At 51.9% G+C, this 19151-nt stretch overlaps 1 protein-coding gene across 1 annotated transcript in view; it reads right to left on the minus strand.

Annotated features, from left to right (window-relative positions):
• Positions 1–838: 838 nt before the first annotated feature.
• Positions 839–19151, minus strand: part of ZNF282 (zinc finger protein 282) — a 30632-nt gene continuing 12319 nt past the window's right edge. The window contains exons 3-8 of the mRNA XM_032245113.1: positions 17393–17519; positions 16745–16864; positions 13166–13285; positions 10901–11014; positions 9572–9685; positions 839–3261 (exon numbers count right to left, since the gene is read on the minus strand). Coding sequence (XP_032101004.1) covers positions 2423–3261; positions 9572–9685; positions 10901–11014; positions 13166–13285; positions 16745–16864; positions 17393–17519 — 1434 coding nt within the window. The 3' untranslated portion in view covers positions 839–2422. The remainder of the gene's footprint in view (positions 3262–9571; positions 9686–10900; positions 11015–13165; positions 13286–16744; positions 16865–17392; positions 17520–19151) is intronic.

Here is a 19151-nt window from a genome sequence, read left to right on the forward strand (position 1 = left end):
CTAACCAACGTGGAGAAACCCCATCTCTACTAAAAATACAAAATTAGCCAGGTGTGGTGGTGCATACCTGTAATACCAGCTACGTGGGAGGCTGAGGCAGGAGAATTGCTTGAACCTGGGAGGTGGAGGTTGTGGTGAGCTGAGCTAGCACCATTGCACTCCAGCCTGGGCAACAAAATCGAAACTCCATCTCAAAATAAAATAAAAATACATAAATTACATTTTCTCAGAAGGAAAATTAAAATCTACCCCCAAAGCAAGACCCCTGTCCTGCTTCGGGGTGTGGACTCCAGGATCTATGCTGAAGATCCCTGCTGCCGGGGAGCCAGCAGTGGCAACATCCTGAGTGTCACCACCTCTGATCAGCTCTGGGGATGAGGCTTACTATGGGACTCTCCAGCAACCTGTGCCAGGGCTTGGGACCACTCATAGTGTAGCTGAGGGGTGCTTGGTGCAGTGGCATCCACCAGCCTAGAATCCAGGAAAGCAGAGACAGGCTTGGCTCTCACTAGCTCAGTCACTAGGCCTCCTTGGGAATCAGCCTGAGCCTCGTGCTCAGGTGTTTTAAACCCATGTTTCAACAGTGACATCTCCCCTTTCCTCACCCTCCCAACAACCAAAAAACATTTTGACCTTTCCGTGATCTAGATTAGGGAAACTTCCTGCACATGCTTTGAAAAGTGGCACATTACCCCCTCCCCCACCAACTGAGCACTGGAGGGTCCCTTCTGCTCTAACAAAACTCTACTGGACCCTAATTTCTCATCTCAATTTGCTTTCTTAAGATTTGTCTCCTTCAAAAAGCAGAATGAAGAAAAAAAATATATACCCCAGTGAATTGGATTCCAGTTCATTGAGGCTTTACTGTAGGCTGAGCTGGAGAACCCTCCAGCTCTGTGAACATGCAGTCTGCAATCTGGGTACCTTTTATTTAACTTCAGGAATTCCCTTTGCTCGGCAAAAAGGGGTCTGAGGAAAGCGGAGCAGCGTAGATGAGGGCGAGGGCGGAAGCAGGGTGCTCACCAAAGTGGTGCCGGGTGCCGGCTGCTCACTGCACTCCCAGCTGGGAGGGACGCGGGACCCACGGCAGGGGCAGGGAAAGTCATTTTTGACACAAACAAGGGTCCTGGGGCATGCCACCCCACCCGGTGCCTGGCCATGCAAGATGCTGAAATGGAGACTGTGGCCCCTCAGGTCGCAGCGCCCGGAGCCATGGAGCAGGTGCACCAACGTGAAGGGGAGTCCTTTGGGCGCTTCCCGAGGCGCCTGCAGGGTGTGGAGCACAGCAGGGTCTGTGTCCATGTCCGTGAGCACGGGCAGTAACAGATAGCACCAATTGGGAGGCCCAGGGCAGGAGAGCCTGAGTCTCAGACTCTAGCACCCACTTGCCCGGAGCTCCGGGGAAGAGACAGGTGATGGCTGCTCTCAGCAAAAGCCTCTCCCTCGCCCCTTTGCCCTGGGAAAACTGGAACAAATCATCACGGTGAGGTCTGACCCGGGGACCCAGCTGCCTGTGGGGGTCAGGCCACTGTTGTGCAGTGTCAAGATGCTACTGCACCAGATTGAAGGGCTGGAGGCGGGAGAGACAGGCTGGGGGTGAGGGGGCACCAGAAGCTCCCACGGAGGAAGAGCCCTCTGGAAGCACAACCCGGGGTATTTCGCAGCCAATCTGTTCCCCGCTCCCAGGAACCCTAGGAACTGGCCTCCTGTCACTTCTGATTTTGTTGGTGGGTGAGAGGAAAGGGAGACCAGGAGGGCCAGGCCGGCGGCCTCCCAGGCAGCGGAGGTAGGCGGTAAGCGTAGTGGGGCCGTGCACGCCTCTTCCCGTGTGATTGGGTGAATCATCTCACCTGCGTCTCACTTTCCTCAGTCACCAAGAAAATCCTGCCCCACCTATCTTAGAGGGATAGGCCAAGGGTGAACTGGATAACGGATAGAAAACACTTCTAGAAAAGTATAAAGCGCTATTGAAACGCGAGGCAGTGTTGTCATCATGAAGGTGTTACCCTTAGCACATCCCTCGGCCTTCGCTTTTTTTCAGGGCATCTCCTAACCTTGGGACCTGATTTCCTGGTCTTGGAAGGGCTTCGGGACTCCTTGGTGGCTTCCCCTGATGACCATCTGTGGCCGGGTGGCCCCAGGGCACCGAGAGGGTGTGAGGGCGGTGCCCGAGCACGCTCAGCTCCTCGCGGTCCCCCGGAGCCTTCCCTGGCCAGTGGGTCCACCCTAGAGACAAGCTGGGCATCCATTTAGACCAGACAGATCTGGGGGGCCCCTGCCCCACCCAGAAGGCTCCCAACCGGTGTGCAATGCCTGTTGCCAATTTCCAGTTGGTGGCCGAGGACACTGGGCAGGGTGGTCGGTGCTTGGGCTGCCCTCCCCCGGCCCTCTCGATCCAGCCCTGCCCTCCCCCAGCCCGGCCCTAGTCTCGCTCAGGCGGTGGCGGGGGCGGCCGTGGGGCGCCGGGGCCCGGGCCGCCGCTGTGCACGCGCAGGTGGTCCTTGAGCGACTCCTTGTAGCGGAAGCTCTTGCCACACTCGCCGCACGTGTAGGGCCGCTCGCCCGTGTGGATGCGCTGGTGCTTGAGCAGGTTCTGCTTGCGGATGAAGCTCTTGCCACACAGCGCGCATTGGAAGGGCCGCTCACCCGTGTGCAGCCGCTGGTGGTTCTGCAGGTGCTCCTTGCGGCTGTAGGTCTTCTCGCACTCCGAGCACTTGTAGGGCCGCTCGCCGCGGTGCGTCATCTGGTGGCGGATGAGGCCCGAGTGGCAGTTGAAGCTCTTCTCGCACTCGGCGCACTCGTAGGGCCGCTCCTTGGTGTGGCTGCGGTGGTGGATGATGAGGCTCTTGCGCACGCCGAAGCTCTTGCCGCACTCTGGGCACGAGTAGGGCTTGCTGCGGGCGCCGTGCAGGAGAAGGCTCCGCCGCAGCCCGCCCGGGCAGCAGCTGCCGCAGCCGCCCCCCGCCCCGGTCCCCGCGCCGCCGCCGCCGCCGCCCCCGCCGCCCCCATCGCCCCCGCCGCCGCCGGTGCTGCGGTCCCCGCCCGGCGGCGCCTCTCCCGAGCCACGCTCCCCGGGCAGCGCAGGGAAGCCGTCGTCCAGCAGCCCACGGGTCGGGGGCCCGCTAGGGTTCTCGGCCACCGCAATCGGGGCCAGGCTCTGCGGCTGGGGCTGCGACTGCGGCTGCGGCGGCTGGGGCTGGGGCTGGGGCTGAGGCTGCGGCGGGGCTGAGGGTGGGTTCTTCACCATCAGCAGGCTGTCACCTGGGGAGACAGGAAGAAGTGACATGTGGAAAGGGGCTCTCAGCCGGGACCCCACGCTGCTCCCGGAAGGGTCAGGGAGCGTGCGCTCTGAGCCTCAGTTCCACTAACTACGAGGGACTGTACAAGGTGCTGGGCCACGATCTACATGGCCCTTCTACCTGCCCGAAGCCGCCCTGCTGTGGAGCCCAGAAACGGTCAAGCAGGTGGCACACGGCAAGGACAGGAAGTCCCTCAGGAACGCTGAGGGCTAAGGGGTAGGGGACCTGCTGTCCAGAAGTCATTTTGGAAGGTTGAATTGCCCAGAAACAACAAGACTTAATTGCAGTCTGATGGACAATGTTTTCTGTGTGTTTGTTTTTCCAGAGGGGGTCTCGCTCTGTCCTCCAGGCTGTAGTGTACTGGAAAGATCGTGGCTCACTGTATGTAGCCTTGATGTCCTAGAATCAAGTGATCCTCCCACCATAGCCTCCCAAGTAGCTGGGACCATAAGCATGCGCCACCAGGCCCAACTAATTTAAAAATTTTTTTGTTGTTGAGGCAGGGTCTCACTATGTAGCCCAGGCTGGTCTCTAACTCCTGGGATAAGCAACCCTCCCACCTTGACCTCCCAAAGTGCTGGGGTTACAGATGTGAGCCACCACACACATTGGCAATGCTAACTTTTATCTCAGGAAAGTCTCTCAATGGGAAGGAAGAATTTTATCCAAGGTGAAAAGCATCTAGAGGCCCACAGGAATGGAATGCAGGGAGCTGGAAACAAGCATCAGATGGATTGGCAGCCATGTTTCCACTAAGCATGTGGGCAACTGATTGGGCAAGGTGGTGTGGGCAGCTGGGACATGTGAGTCCCACCCTTGCACCTGACCCGCCTGGACCTTGGCAGCACCGTGACAGGCTCTCCTTTCACCTGAAGCAGTGGCCGCCCAGCCTAGTGCCCCAAGGAAATGGTTCTTGCCCCATTTCCTTGCATTCTAAGGCCTCCAGGCCATGAGTGCCTGGAGCTCTCCACCATCTTGGATGGCAGGAGACAAAGCCTAGGTTCTGAGCATCAGAACAGTGACATCAGACCCAGTCCTTCCTCCCCACCCCTGCCCAGCGGCCAGCCCCCAGTAGTTCTTATGCCTCACACTCCATCACCTCCCTGGTCTTCATTTGGAATTCTTTTCTCCTTAGAGGAGCCCTGCTCCCCAGTTTAGGGAAAGCCTGTGGAAGAGCTCTGAAGAAGGGGAGTTTGTGACTCTCCCACTTCTCGGCATCCTTTTCTCCGTGCTCACACCCCTCTGCCCAGGGTCCAGCTGCTCCCCAGAGGCCACTTCTCCAGCCACATCTGCCATGCTTCCACCCAATCCTCCTATATTCATTGCTGTTTGACTGAGACCTGTCCTTATGTGATACTCTTAAATAGACTGGGCCCGGCCCTCCCTCTTTGTCTCAAGCAAAATCGACCTGGCAGAGAACCATCTCTGCAGGATACTGGCCAGGTGCAGAGACCAAAAGAATTCTCTTCACTTCAGTGCGGGATGCCTGGGAAGGGATATCCGAGCTCCAGAGCATCACAGGAGATCGCTGTGGCCTCTGTGGGCATGGCACGAGGGTCTTCCTGCTACTCTCACTCCTTCCCAGGTGTATTCCCAGAGGACTTGCAAAGAAACCATATGCACATAAACTCCCAGGGGCTGTTTCCCAGGAAACCAACCAAAGACAGTCCTACTCTGATCATTCTTCCAGCCCACTATGAGCCTCATTTTCAACCTCATCCACATTTTCAACCTCCAACATTTTTCTGTCTTCCTGACCCAACCTGCCTCCCCAAGCCCGGTCACACAGGCACTTGCTAGAGCACCGTGATTGCCTTTGCTCCTCTGCTGTGCCTGCCTGGAGAACTCCAGTCCTGTGACTGCACTCAGGTGGCTGAAAAACCACACAAGCTGGCCAGGCACAGTGGCTCATGCCCATAATCCTGGCATGCAGGGAGGCCATGGCAGGAGATTTGCTTGAGCCCAGGAGTTTGAGACCAGCCTAGGCAACCTAGGGAGACCCCATCTCTATAAAAAACATTTAAAAATTAGCCAGGCATTGTGACACACACCTGTGGTTCCAACTACTCAGAAGACTGATGCGGGAGGATCGTTTATTGCAGTGAGCAGTGATTGCACCACTGTACTCCGACCTGGGTGACAGAGTGAGATCTTGTCTCAAAAAAAAAAAAACAAAAACCCTTGAGGGGCGTCCACACAGCATGGCAACCTGGCCCATGTCTCTAGTGGGTTTTACTTTTCTACTCTGGAACGATTACATCGTCCTTCCTCCTCTACCCACCCCACCCCACCCCAGGCATGGCCACGAGGGCTTTTCCCTTCCAGTCCCTGCTGGTAAGTGATTCATATGCAAGCAGGTAACCTAGTTATGCTCAGTGGGGTATGAGAAGTTTGCTGGGAGACTTCTGGAAAGATTTCCTTACTCCTTAGAGTGGCCTTTCCTGTGCACTCATGTCTGGATGTGACACTTGGAACAGCTGCAGTTGCCATGCTAACAGCCTGGGGATGAAGCCACACCAACGATGGCCAGGCAAGGAGCTGGAAAGACCCTGGGTCCTTGCAAACGTGCTGAGTCCTTGAATCAGCCTGAGCCTGACCTACCTTAGGACTTCTAGTTACGTAAGAGAAGAAATTTCTTTTTTTTTTTTTTTTTTTTTTGAGACAGAGTTTCGCTCTTGTTACCCAGGCTGGAGTGCAATGGCGCGATCTCGGCTCACCGCAACCTCCGCCTCCTGGGTTCAGGCAATTCTCCTGCCTCAGCCTCCTGAGTAGCTGGGATTACAAGCACGCGCCACCATGCCCAGCTAATTTTTTCTATTTTTAGTAGAGACGGGGTTTCACCATGTTGACCAGGATGGTCTTGATCTCTTGACCTCGTGATCCACCCGCCTCGGCCTCCCAAAGTGCTGGGATTACAGGCTTGAGCCACCGCACCCAGCCGGAGAAGAAATTTCTTTATCCTTTAAGGCAGTTTGAATCAGGGTTCTAAAGTAGTTGAGAGCATCTGACCAGAGACGATGGTCTAGTTATCTCCCATCTTAAAAGAACCCCCTCCCTAGACCCATTTGGCCCCTGCCCCAGCTCCTCTCATCTCATGTCCATTCCCTTTCATAGCAAGACTCGTCAACAGTCATCGCACCTGCCCTTACCACTTCTTCACCTCCCATTCTTTTTAGATTATTCCAATCAGGCATGCACCCTTGCCATTCCACTGAAAAACTTTTTTTTTTGAGACTGAGTCTTGCTCTGTCGCCGGGGCTAAAGTGCCGTGGCACAATCTCGGCTCACTGCAACCTCCACCTCCCAGGTTTAGGCAATTCTCCTGCCTCAGCCTCCCAAGTAGCTGGAATTACAGGCACCCACCACCACACCTGGCTAGTTTTTGTATTTTTAGTAGAGATGGAGTTTCACCATGTTGGCCAGGCTGGTCTCGAACTCCTACCTCAGGTGATCCACCCGCCTCGGCCTCCCAAAGTGCTGGGATTACAGGCCTGAGCCACCGCGCCTGGCCCTTCACTGCTGATTCTAAGAGCTTACAATACTGTATAGCACATGGCAGGCACTAAGTAAATACTTGCTAAAAATATAGAAACTATGAAAGGTTGGAACCACTGTTTTAACCCAGTGCAGTGAATAATTTGGGAATTTCAAGAGGGTACTTTCATGTCATATTCTGTGGGCGCGGGCACCTGGGAAGGGTGGCCAGCTTCAGGGTCCTGACCACCTCTCACTCCAGAAGCACCTGTTAGCCGCTGGACTCCAGAGCCTAGCCACACTTCCTGCTTCAGTGGAGGCACTAGTGCACACTAACTTTGAGAAAACTGAATCTTCTTGTCTTACACTAACCGAGAGCAGAGGCTCAGTACACACTCATTAATAAATAAATGCAGGAGTCCCTTTCACATGAATGTAATATCCAATTGGGTTGAGGTCTGCCTTTGAGTCAAACAGATACCAGTTCTTTCCCTCTTACATATCCCAGGGTGGAGAAGGAAGTCGGCAGGGTCTGCACTGAGTTCTATACCCCAACTCTTCTCCCTTCCATTCCCTTTCCTGAAGACTCTTGCGCATAATATCATGTGTATCATCCAGCTGTCCCTGGCAACCACAATACTAGGGTTAGTTTTAAACCTCAAAGAAACCACAGATGAGATGCCAGTGTCAAATTTCCACACTGATAAGTAGGAAGCAGGCTCACTTTGGGAGAAAGAACAGAGGTTCTGGCAAGAGGCTGTTGTGACTGGGCAGGCAAGAGAACCAATTCTAGATACTCCTATCTCCCAAATTCTGTGCATTTCCTCCCAAATGCTGCAGTTCAAAGGCCTCTCAAAGATAAAATAACATGGGCTGGGCCTGGTAGCTGCTGCCTGTAATCCCAGAGCTTTGGGAAGCCAAGGTGGAAGGATTGCTTGAGGCCAGTAGTTCAGACCAGCGTGGGTAATATAACAAGACCCTGTCTCTAGAAAACATATAAACAAATTAGTGAGGCACAGTGGTACATGCCTGTAGTCCCAGCTATTTGGGAGGCTGAGGCAGGAGGATCACTTGAGCCCAGGAGACTGAGGCTGCAGTGAGCCATGATCACACTACTGCACTCCAGCCTGAGCAGCAGAGTGAGGCCCTGTCTTAAACAAACAAACAACAACGATGAAGCAAATCATTCTATGAGCCATCATATCCAAACTTAAGAAGGAAAATGGTTGGGTCCTTTACAAATCCTTGCCAAGTTTTCCATGGGCCTTCCTAGACTGCTTTCCACACAGCACAGGTCCCTAAGAAAAGGCTCCTCCAGGCCAGCACACTCCTAGCCAACTTAGAAGAATCAAAAGATAGCACTGAGGGACAAAAAAGGGTTTAGCCAGCCAGGTGCGGTGGCTCAAGCCTGTAATCCCAGCACTTTGGGAGGCCGAGGCGGGTGGATCACGAGGTCAAGAGATCGAGACCATCCTGGTCAACATGGTGAAACCCCGTCTCTACTAAAACTACAAAAAATTAGCTGGGCATGGTGGCACGTGCCTGTAATCCCAGCTACTCAGGAGGCTGAGGCAGGAGAATTGCCTGAACCCAGGAGGCGGAGGTTGCGGTGAGCCAAGATCGCGCCATTGCATTCCAGCCTGGGTAACAAGAGCGAAATTCCGTCTCGGGGGGAAAAAAAAAAAAAAGGGTTTAGCCAGAATTTCCTGGCCCCCGGTCAGAGGCTCTAGTTCCTATGCCATCAGGGCCAGAGCTAGCAATGGTAGCCTGCCAGCTGTGGAGGAAGAGGTGGACCCGGCTTTTTCCTGGTGCTCACCGCCAGCCTCCTGGCTTCCCCCTCTCATCCCACGAAGTCAGCAGTTATAAAGAGGTCGCTTTCAATTCTATTTGAAATAGAGACATCCGTTGTTCCTATCTCGTTCTTGCCAATTCCTCCAGGCCCACACTGGCTCTTCCAGAACTAAGTTTGTTTTACAGAGAGTGTGATCTGCTCGCCTGACTTTGAAATGGCTGTTCAGAACCAGAAACAACCCATGTCCTCTTCTCCTACGTGGATTTTAAGTGCTTTCAAGATGTCAGGACTGGGCGCACGTTTGCAGCATTTTGGGAAGCTGAGGTGGGTGGATCACCTGAGGTCAGGAGTTCAAGACCAGCCTGACCAACGTAGTGAAAGCCCATCTCTACTAAAAATTCAAAAATTAGCTGGGCATGGTGGCACACGCCTGTAATCTTAGCTACTTGGGAGGCTGAGGTGGAAGAATTGCTTGACCCTGGGAGGCGGAGGTTGCAGTGAGCCAAGATCATGCCATGCACTCCAGTCTGGGCAACAGAGCGAGACTCTGTCTTAAAAAAAAAGATGGCATGTGAGGACAGACACAAGGCAATGCCATGTGACAACGGGGGCTTGGAGAAACACATCTACACACCAAGGAGCGCCAGAGGTTGCCGGCACTCACCAGAAACTGGGAGGGACGAGGAAGGACTCCCCTACAGACGTCAGAGGGAGCAGGGCCTGGCCCACCCCTTGATTTTGGACTTTTGACCTGTGCAACTGTGAGAGAATATGTTTCGATGTTTAAGCTGCCCAGCCTGTGACACTTTGTTATGACAGCCCTTGGGAACTAATACAGTATCACACTCCAAAAAGAACGGGGGCACTTTGGTGCAGAACTTTGAAAGGCTGCCATCAACAGAACATCACCCTGCGAGGAGTGAGCTAAGAGCACCAGCCTTCGTCCAGGCCTCAGCGTCCCGCTCCAGAGGAGAAACCCTGGGGTCCAGGTGGGCACGATACTCACTAGGGCCAGAGTCTAATCCGAGCTCCCCGTCCATTGAGTCACGTGGTCCCCATGGGTACGGCTGTTCCTCCTGCTTGATCCATGACAAAATGTCATGTGCTGAGATGAGAGACTCTGTTGTCATGGAAAGAAGGCAGTCTTAGATTTTGTCATGCCCACTGGGCCGCCCATCAAAGGTCTGAAAACCCTCCCATGCAGCAGCTGCAGCCTGTAGGGCATGTTTTGGGATCGGTGTTGCACTTCCAGGCCATCCTCCTTACCCTCGTTAAGTCCCTTCCTAAATGGACTCCGCTGCCTGCTGCATTTCGAGTTGGCCAAAAGCAGGTTCAGCCCAAGGTCTGTGCAGTGCCACGGCCAGGATTAAAACCCAGATCTCCTGACTCTGCCACTTAGCCCCAGAGGAAGATATGGGGCTGGGACAGGCCAGAGGAAAGCCCCAGATAACAGCCCACAGGGCCATGGCTAACGGGTATGACTCAGAAATCAGCGACGGCAGAGGCCGCAACCAGAGGTCATGGATAAGAACCACAGTGAAGCAGGAAGGCCCCGCTTTCCCTCTGCTCTGGGTCCCCTCAACTTCTCTATGGTGAAGTTGACAAAGTACAAGGAATCCTAGATTCAACTTCTCATCCTCTCCCTGGTATGGTGGGTAGGATGAGACTTGTGTCCTAACTACCAGGCAATGACACTGGACTTCTCAGCTCTGCAAACACACAGACACACACAGGCCATGGGCAAGTGGAGCCTCCATTTTCTTTTATGCCTCCCTGAATGCCTGAACCCTCCCAACTTTCTTGGGAAGCTTCTAACTAGTATCAACTCAAGAGAAATTCCAAAAAATGTAAGTAATTTTCCAACACAGAAATACACACAGCTTTTAGATGTTTTTTGGTTGTTTTTATTGTTCAAAAATCAGTGTTCAATGGCTGGGTGCAGTGGCTCATGCCTGTAATCCCAGCACTTTGGGAGGCTGAGGCGGGCAGATCATTTGAGGTCAGGAGTTCAACACCAGCCTGTCCAACACGGTGAAACCCCAACTCTACTAGAAATACAAAAAATTAGCAGGGTATGGTGGTGCACACCTGTAATCTCAGCTACTCAGGAAGCTGAGGTAGAAGAATCACTTAAACCTAGGAGGTGGAGGTTGCAGTGAGCTGAGATTGCACCACTGCACTCCAGCCTGAACAGAGCAAGACTCCATCTCAAAAAAACAAAAAGCCAGTGAAGTAATTTTAGTATCAGTTGCACAGACATGACAAATTATTAATTGAATGATTCCTTTTGAAAAAACGCTGGATGCCCTCAATATTCATTCTGGCTTATTCTCACCTGAATTGGGATCTGTGGGAATATCTCTGTCTGCCAAATCCTGCTGATCCCACACGCACTGATGCTCCTCCTGTTTAATCCGAGACAAGAGGTCCTGGGCAGAAATTGGGGAGTCTAGTCGTGGGAACAAGAGCGGCAAAGGTGTTAGAAGATGCGAAATTGCCTGCAAGTTTGCATTTTGAGTAAATCTCTGATTTCATGCAATTATCCTAAACATCAGGTACAATTACGTAAGTCTCATTAACTGCAGGTTGAAGTCAGCTTGGCCCCAATTAATGGAGCTTTTGCTGTACATGAGAGGATACTGTAGGGGGGTGACATCACAATGACTTTAAGAAAGAGTCTTTCTGTGCTGCAGCAACTTGAATCTCCTTAGAATGACATTCCCATTCTGGTGCTGAGACTACCATGGAAAGAGGTATTTCCTCTGGAAAGATGACACGTTCCAGAAAGCCTTTTTTTTTTTTTTTGAGACACAGTCTCACTGTGTTGCCCAGGCTGGAGTGTAATGGTGCAATCTTGGCTCACCACAACCCCCACCTCCTGGGTTCAAGCGATTCTCCTTCCTCAGCCTCCTGAGTAGCTGGCACTACAGGCATGCGTCACCACGCCCAGCTAATTTTGTATTTTTAGTAGAGACAGGGTTTCTCCATGTTGGTCAGGCTGGTCTTGAACTCCCGACTTCAGGTGATCCACCCGCCTCAGCTTCCCAAAGTGCTGGGATCACAGGCGTGAGCCACCACGTCCGGCCTATAGTTGTATATATTTATGGAGTATAAAGTAATGTTACAAGACGCCTTTAAATCTTTTGAATGAGATTTTTCTAAGAAGTAAGAAAAAGACCCTATGTTTTCTTTCTTCTGCAGTCTTTGAAACCTAATTCACCCTTTACTGCCTTCTTATCTCTTAAAGGCCTCTTTAAAGATCCTAATACTGTGATGCTTTCAAGGATCATGCCTGATGACAAGTGAACGGGCTTTCCTCTACCCAGACACTGTGATCACTTACCTATGGGTGTGAGGCTCTGACTAAGGGGGGATGAGGTTTGTGGAGCTCTAACCTGCGGATAAGTAAAGGGCTACAGTATGTTAACATGTCTCATGATTGTTGATTTTATGTGTCAACTTGGCTCGGCCACAGTACCTAGATATTTGGTCAAACATCATTTAGCAGTTTCTATGAAGTTGAGATTGGACATGTAAGTCAATGGACTTCGAGTCAAGCAGATTGCCCTCTACGAAATGGGCAGGCCTCATCCAACCAGCTGAAGGCCTAAGGAAAAAGACGGACCTTCCCCAAGGAAGAAGGAATTCCGCCTGCAGGCTCGAGTGGCCACATCAGCGCTTCCCTGGGTCTCTAACCTGCCGGCCTGCCCTGTAAATTTTGGACTTGCCAGCCCCCACAATCACGAGCCAATTTCTTAAAATAAAACAAATCTCTCTTTTACACACACATACACCACACACCCTTATGGGTCCTGTTTCTCTGGAGAACTCTGATACACGCATCTGCTCTAACAGAGTTCTCACCTACAACAGAGTCTAGCTGCAATGCCAGCTAAGAGAGCTCCCTCACAGGACCGCAGGTATGCAGGTGAGACCATAATTACAGCTCACACCTGTAATCCCAGCACTTTGGGAGGCTGAGGTGGGTGGATCACAAGGTAAGGAGTTCCAGACCAGCTTGGCCAAGACAGTGAAACCCCGTCTCTACTAAAAATACAAAAATTAGCTGGGCATGGTGGCGGGTGCTTGTAATCTCAGGTACTCGGGAGGCTGAGGCAGGGAGCTGCTTGAACCCAGGAGGCGGAGGTTGCAGTGAGCCGAGATCGCACCACTGCACTCCAGCCTGGGCAACAGAGCGAGAGTCCATCTCAAAAAAAAAAAAAAAAAAAGGCTTTCTTGGTCAGGGAACAACAGGTCTTCCTGACCTCCCTGTTCCCCCAACCATGAAGCCTTATACTTAGTACTTCTGCCAGGATATTGTTTCTAAAGGGGAAGATGAAATATTTAAAAATGGATAATATAAGGAAGAGAGGAAACAGAGCATGCTGACCCTAGGTATATCAGCAAACTGTCAATGCTGTTTGCCACGTCTGTGTTCCTAGAGGAATCCTGGCTCAGCCCAGTCCTGGATGCACAGCCCTTCCATTTTGAGCTCAGCCCTCTGGCCTGGCACACACGACAGCTAACCCTGGGGGCTGGAGGACCATGCTAACCCTCTCCCCGCCCCTCCCTGGTGTGGATGGCTGCCTGGCTCACTCACCAGTAATGGATTCCGTGGGGATAGCTCTTTCCTCCAGGGTGCGCTGACCTCGGACACACAGGGCTTCCTCGCGCTTCACCTGGGAGGACGCATCCTGTGCAGGAACCAGGGGCTCTGCTCCTGGGGACAGAGAATCACATTGCTTTTTGTCTTTTTTTCTGCGTGCTGGTCACCAGGACATTCTGGGCTCAGGAACATGGCTGACAGCCCTTGCCAGGGGAGAGTATGGGGGTCTCCGGTTCCTGCTAGAGCCAGAGGGGAACCCTGAGGAGCAGAAGATCTCAGGAGCAGAGAGACAGCCAACATTCAGGAAAAAGGGCTAGGCAAGCAGCAAAATGAGGGGTGATAAGGCCGAACAGAGGATTCAGGAATAACCCAGAGCTGTGTAACGAGCTGGGTGCTAATCAGGACTGGGCCACAAGTTGGACCTCTCTGTGGGAGTCATTAGTCCTTGTTTGTCACCCCCATCAGAAGGAGCTGGCCCGGCTAAGGCCACACACACACACACACACACACACACACACACACACACGATTTGTAAGAAGCCAGGCGGGATAACAAGGTACAACCAAGCTCTACTGTTGGAGAGAGTGCACAGCCTCCTTACACAGTCAGTCTCACAGTCGCCAACAGGTTCTTGGAAACAGTGAGTTCAAATGAAATGACACACGGCAGATCCTCAAATAACGTCATTTCCTTCTGTGGCGTTTAAGTTACGACATTGACAAGAAAGAAAAATTGGTTGTTTTATGTCATTTCAAAGCCACAGTTTCCGAGACCCCATCAATGACATGAAGTGAAGACTCACGGTGCGTAAAAGACAATGACGCAGGCTCTGCACAGAAGCCCAGCATGCAACAAACAGGGCCGCTCTTCTGATGGCACTCCCTGCTGCAAAAGGAGGCTCAGGCACCAGGAAAGGGATAGGACAAAGATTCTGAAGACTGGGATCCTGGTTTCAACTCTGCCACCAACTCGGTGGATGAGTCATTTAACCTCTCTGGGTTCTGGTCTACTCTTTTCATCTTCAAAAAGGACACAGTGATCCCTATTCTATCTCATGCTCAGTGATGGTCTGATAACCAACTGAAACTGTTGAGATTACACTGCTTCAAATGTAAAAAGCTACACAAGACTAGGTGCTGTCACCACCACTGCTGAACTGAAACTTCTGCAGTGCTTGATGAAGACAGGAAAAGAGCCACTGAGAGGAAACGCACAGGACAGGCAAGCCCATAGACACGGACAGTTGATGAGCAGTTGCCAGGGACTGGTGGGGAGGGGAGCAGGAAGGAACTGCTTATGGGTGTGGAGTTTCTTTTTTTTTCTTTTTTCTTTTTTTTTTGAGATAAGATCTACCTCTGTAGCCGAGGCTAGAGTGCAGTGGCACGATCTTGGCTCACTGCAACCTCTGCCTCCCGGGTTCAAGCGATTCTCCTGCCTCAGCCTCCCGAGTAGCTGGAATTACAGGTGATATCACCGCACCCTACTAATTTTTTTATATTTTTCAGTAGAGATGGGGATTCACCATGTTGACCAGGCTGCTCTTGAACTCCTGACCTCAGGTAATCTGCCGACCTCGGCCTCCCAAAGTGCTAGGATTACAGGTGTGAGCCACTGTGCCTGGCCAGGTGCAGGGTTTCTTATGGTAGAAATGTTCTGGAATTAGATAGTGATTCTGGTTGCATGACTCTGTGAGCCACTGAATTGAATTCTTTAAAACAGTAAATGTGATGGTCTGTAAATCAGATCTCAATTGAAAGGAAAGATTGGGAACAGGGGTTGCAGGGGAGACTGTGGCCTTGAGAACTGCTTTCTAAGACGGGTTTCACGAAAATGTTCTCCACTTAAAAACAAGAGAGGACGACAGCTGGGTGTGGTGACTCACACCTGAAATTCCAGCACTTTGGAAGGCCGAAGTGGGTGGATCACCTGAGGTCAGGAGTTCGAGACCAGCCTGGCTAACATAATGAAATCCCATCTCTACTAAAAATACAAAAATTAGCTGGGTGTGGTGGCGGGCACCTGTAATCCCAACTACTACAGAAGCTGAGACAGGAGAATCACTTGAATCTAGGCGGCAGAAGTTGCAGTAGGCCAAGACTGTGCCATTGCACTACAGCCTGGGCAACAAGAATGAAACTCTGTCTCAAAAAAAAAACAAACAAACAAGGGAGGACACGGTCAGGTGCGGTGGCTCACACCTGTAATCCCAGCACTTTGGAAGGCCAAGGTGGGTGGATCACTTGAGGTCAGGAGTTCAAGACCAGCCTGGCAACCATGGTGAAACCTCATCTCTACTAAAAATACAAAAATTAGCCGGGCGTGGTGGTGGTGGGTGCCTGTAATCCCAGCTACTCAGGAGGCTGAGGCAGGAGAATCACTTGAACTCAGGAGGTGGAGGCTGCAGTGATCCAAGACCATACCACCACTGCACTCCAGTCTGGGTGGCAGGGCAAGACTCCATCTCAAAGAAACAAAAAACAAACCAAAAAAAAAAATAAATAAATAAGGGAGGACAGAGGGCCCAGACAGGCAAAAGTTCCTCCAATGAGGCAGAGAACACAGTTTGAGCACCAGATTTCACCTAGTCCAACAATGCTCAGGAACACAGGGCCCGACGAAAGATCTCCAAGGCAGAGGCAGGCCTAGAATCCTAGTGCCTTCCACCCCAGCAAGAGCTCAAGCGTGTGGCTGGGTGCGGCGGCTCACGCTTGTAATCCCAGCACTCTGGGAAGCAGGCAGATCACAAGATCAGGAGTTCAAGACCTGCCTGACCAACATGGTAAAATCCTGTCTCTACTAAAAATACACAATTTAAAATAAAAATACAAAAATTAGCCGGGTGTGGTGGCGCGCGCCTGTAATCCCAGCTACTTGGGAGGCTGAGGCAGGAGAATCGCTTGAACCTAGGAGGCAGAGGTTGCAGTGAGCCGAGATCGCCCCACTGCACTCCAGCCTGGGCAACAGAGTAAGATTCCATCTAAAAAAAAAAAAAAAGAGCACAACAAGTAAAGAGCTCATCAAGTGTGATGTGCTCAGGGCCCCAATTTCCTCAGGCTTAAGATTCCTTCTCGGGTGAGGCCAGAGCCTTGCCGGGTGAGCCTACAGGTGAGCCGTGTGTGTTGGCCGAAGAATGAGGTGATGATACTGCATGTTAGGCCAAGCGTTAAGCAATGGTGAGGGCGAAACCCCGCATCTGCCTCACACTCCTTTTCACCTCCTCTGTCAGCCTCTCTGAGCCCAGGCCCGGGGCCCCTCTCTGCAGTTCCACATCAGGCCTGGGCGATAGCATTAGCCTAAGCCCTTCCTGTCTCTCCACTCAGCTTACCTGTGAGTCCAGAGCTATGCGGCTTTAACAAACCCAAAGACAAAAATCCATGGTGCTATTTTGAGCACAGAGATCTCTTCCTGTAAGTGACCACCAAATTTCAACTCCAGCCGAACTGGCCACTGGGAGCCACCCAAGAGCCTCGCCCCGTGGTGCACACACAGCGGTGCCTCCCACAGCAGCACATGGGCAGCCGGTTCTCCTCTCCCCGCTTCCCTGGACCCCACACTTGCTTCCATTGCCATCACCTGCATCAGGATCCATTGGGATTTCTCTCTCTTCGGGGTGGCGCTGCTCCCACACACATGGCTCTTCCCTGGCCTCAGCCTGGGCGGGAGCATCTGGCTTGGGGACTGGGCCGTCCGCATCTGCAAGTGAGGAGGAAGGAAGGAAGGACTGTGTGAAGTTGACCAACGCGTCCAGCAAGGGGACAGGAGAACTCTCCGCTACCCCAACACCCCCTTCACCTGAGTGTCCCTCTTCAGCGGTTATGTGAGTTAGGTGGGTAATCTCTTATAAAGAACCTTGAAAATGAGTTGATAGATTCCTACGTTTCTACTGTAGAAAGACCTGGTCTCTGGAAGCCAGCATCAGACCAACTATGGCTTACCCTGGGCTGCTGGGATGTGGTGCATGGTGAGGTGCACATGCTGTTACTGTAATCCAGCGTGGTAGGGGCGTAATGCTGAATTCTATGGCAATGGGCCCTGTTACTGGGTTTTACATTTTTATCCTACTGTAAACTGTTCTATCCTACTAGCATTGTAAGCAAAAGGTTTCCTGAGTTTCCATTATGTAAAAACATGAAACAACCTGCCCCGGCGGTGTTAACGTGGACTGACAAGCATTTCACAACTCTCTGCAGAGACGGCTCACCGAAGACAGGGTGTCCTTACCCAGGGACATCAGGGTTTTGTAGTTCTCCTTAACAAGGTTGTTATAAAGCTCCTTCTGCCATTCGTCCAAGTTCTTCCACTCGTCCTCGGAGAAGTACACAGCAATGTCGACAAAAGTCACTGGAACCTGAGCCAACAAGCGGGTTAATCTAGTGCCTCCTGCCTGCTCCTTCCCGCCACCTCCCCTTCTCCTGCGGGCCACAGGACCCACTCCCCGCCAGAGCCCGGCCGTTGCTCTCCGTGGCTCCCCAGTCCTGAACATCCATCTCAATGGAATCAGTCCTCTCTGTCCTGGACCTTCTTGTGCTTTCAATAACATGGATGGTCAACTCTGCCATTTTAGAAAAAGCATTTAGCCACCTCCTTTATTATTTCTTTTAGGACAACTGGATACCCGAGGGTAAAGAGCAGTCAGTGTGCTTCTTTTGGTATTCAGGGTGACAGAGGGGTGGCAGGTTCTCAGAGTGGGTATCCGTGAGCCAAGTAGAGTAAAACCTGGTTACCAAACCTGTATTTCAGGTCAGGTCACCTCTGTGTACACAGTTACCTCTTTGTAGGCAACACATGTAAAATCTAAACGCCTGTGCTAAGGTTCAGGACCTGCGTCAACTTCATTCACTGCTCTAACTCGATCATCAAGGAGCACACAGTAGGAAATCAATAAGAACTTGAGTGTGCTGCTCAGTGAGTGCCAACACCAGGAAGCCCCACTGCAGCCCGAGCCATTGCGTGGTGTCGGTCACTTGTCAGACTGATGACAAGTGTGTTGGGATCAGTTACAGAAAGCTGATTTCAGTTTGCAAAGATCCTCATCCACACTCACTTCAGCCACTCGCCAGCACGACCTCAACTTGGACCGAATTGCCCAAAATCATTTCACTTCCATGATTTTAATAACTAAACTTCCTTCTGTGGACACACAGGCTTCCCTCTTACTACTTTTGCATTCTGACTAAACCAGCCTTTCACTCTCAGTCTGAAATCCAACCCCTCAGTCCTCCCCCATCCCGTCATCACAAATCTGCATTTACAGGGCCAAAGCTGGCCTGTATGGCACCTGGGGGTGAATTAGAAACAGCCAGCCAAGTCAGGAGCACAGCTACCCCTACTCAGCATGGTGAGCGGGTAGCACCGTTATGTAAGTTAGAAATGTCAGCCCTTTTACCAGGTGCTTGTAGCTGAGGGTGCCCTGCGCAGGTGCGATGCCTACACCTCAGCGCCATGGCCCCATCTGTATGGACTGACAACTCACCATCCACCTTTCCAGTCAGAACTAGAACCTTTAATTCCTGGACCTTCCACCAGATGCAGGCAAAGCCCCAACCAGGAAAAATTAATACAGATCCTGTTCTTCGTTTTATTTTATTTTTTGAGACAGAGTCTCGCTCTGTCACCAGGCTGGAGTGCAGTGGTGTGATCTTAGCCCACTGCAACTTTTGCCTAATGGGTTCAAGTGATTCCCCTGCCTCAGCCTCCCAAGCAGCTGGGACTACAGGTGTGCACCGCCACACCCAGCAGTTTTGTTTTTTTTATTTTAGTAGAGATGGGGTTCCACCACACCCAGTTATTTATTTATTTATTTTTGTATTTTAGTAGAGACAGTGTTTCAACATGTTGACCAGGATGGTCTCAGTCTCCTGACCTTGTAATCCGCCCACCTCGGTCTCCCAAAGTGCTGGGATTACAGGCATGAGGCACCGCACCCAGCCCCCTTTCTTTATTTGAATTCTCTGTTGCTGGAACTCCGCAGAAGACATCC

Source organism: Sapajus apella, unplaced genomic scaffold, assembly GCF_009761245.1.
Source record: "Sapajus apella isolate SASKATOON/1434 unplaced genomic scaffold, GSC_monkey_1.0 scaffold56, whole genome shotgun sequence".
In the NCBI taxonomy this organism is placed as follows: domain Eukaryota; kingdom Metazoa; phylum Chordata; class Mammalia; order Primates; family Cebidae; genus Sapajus; species Sapajus apella.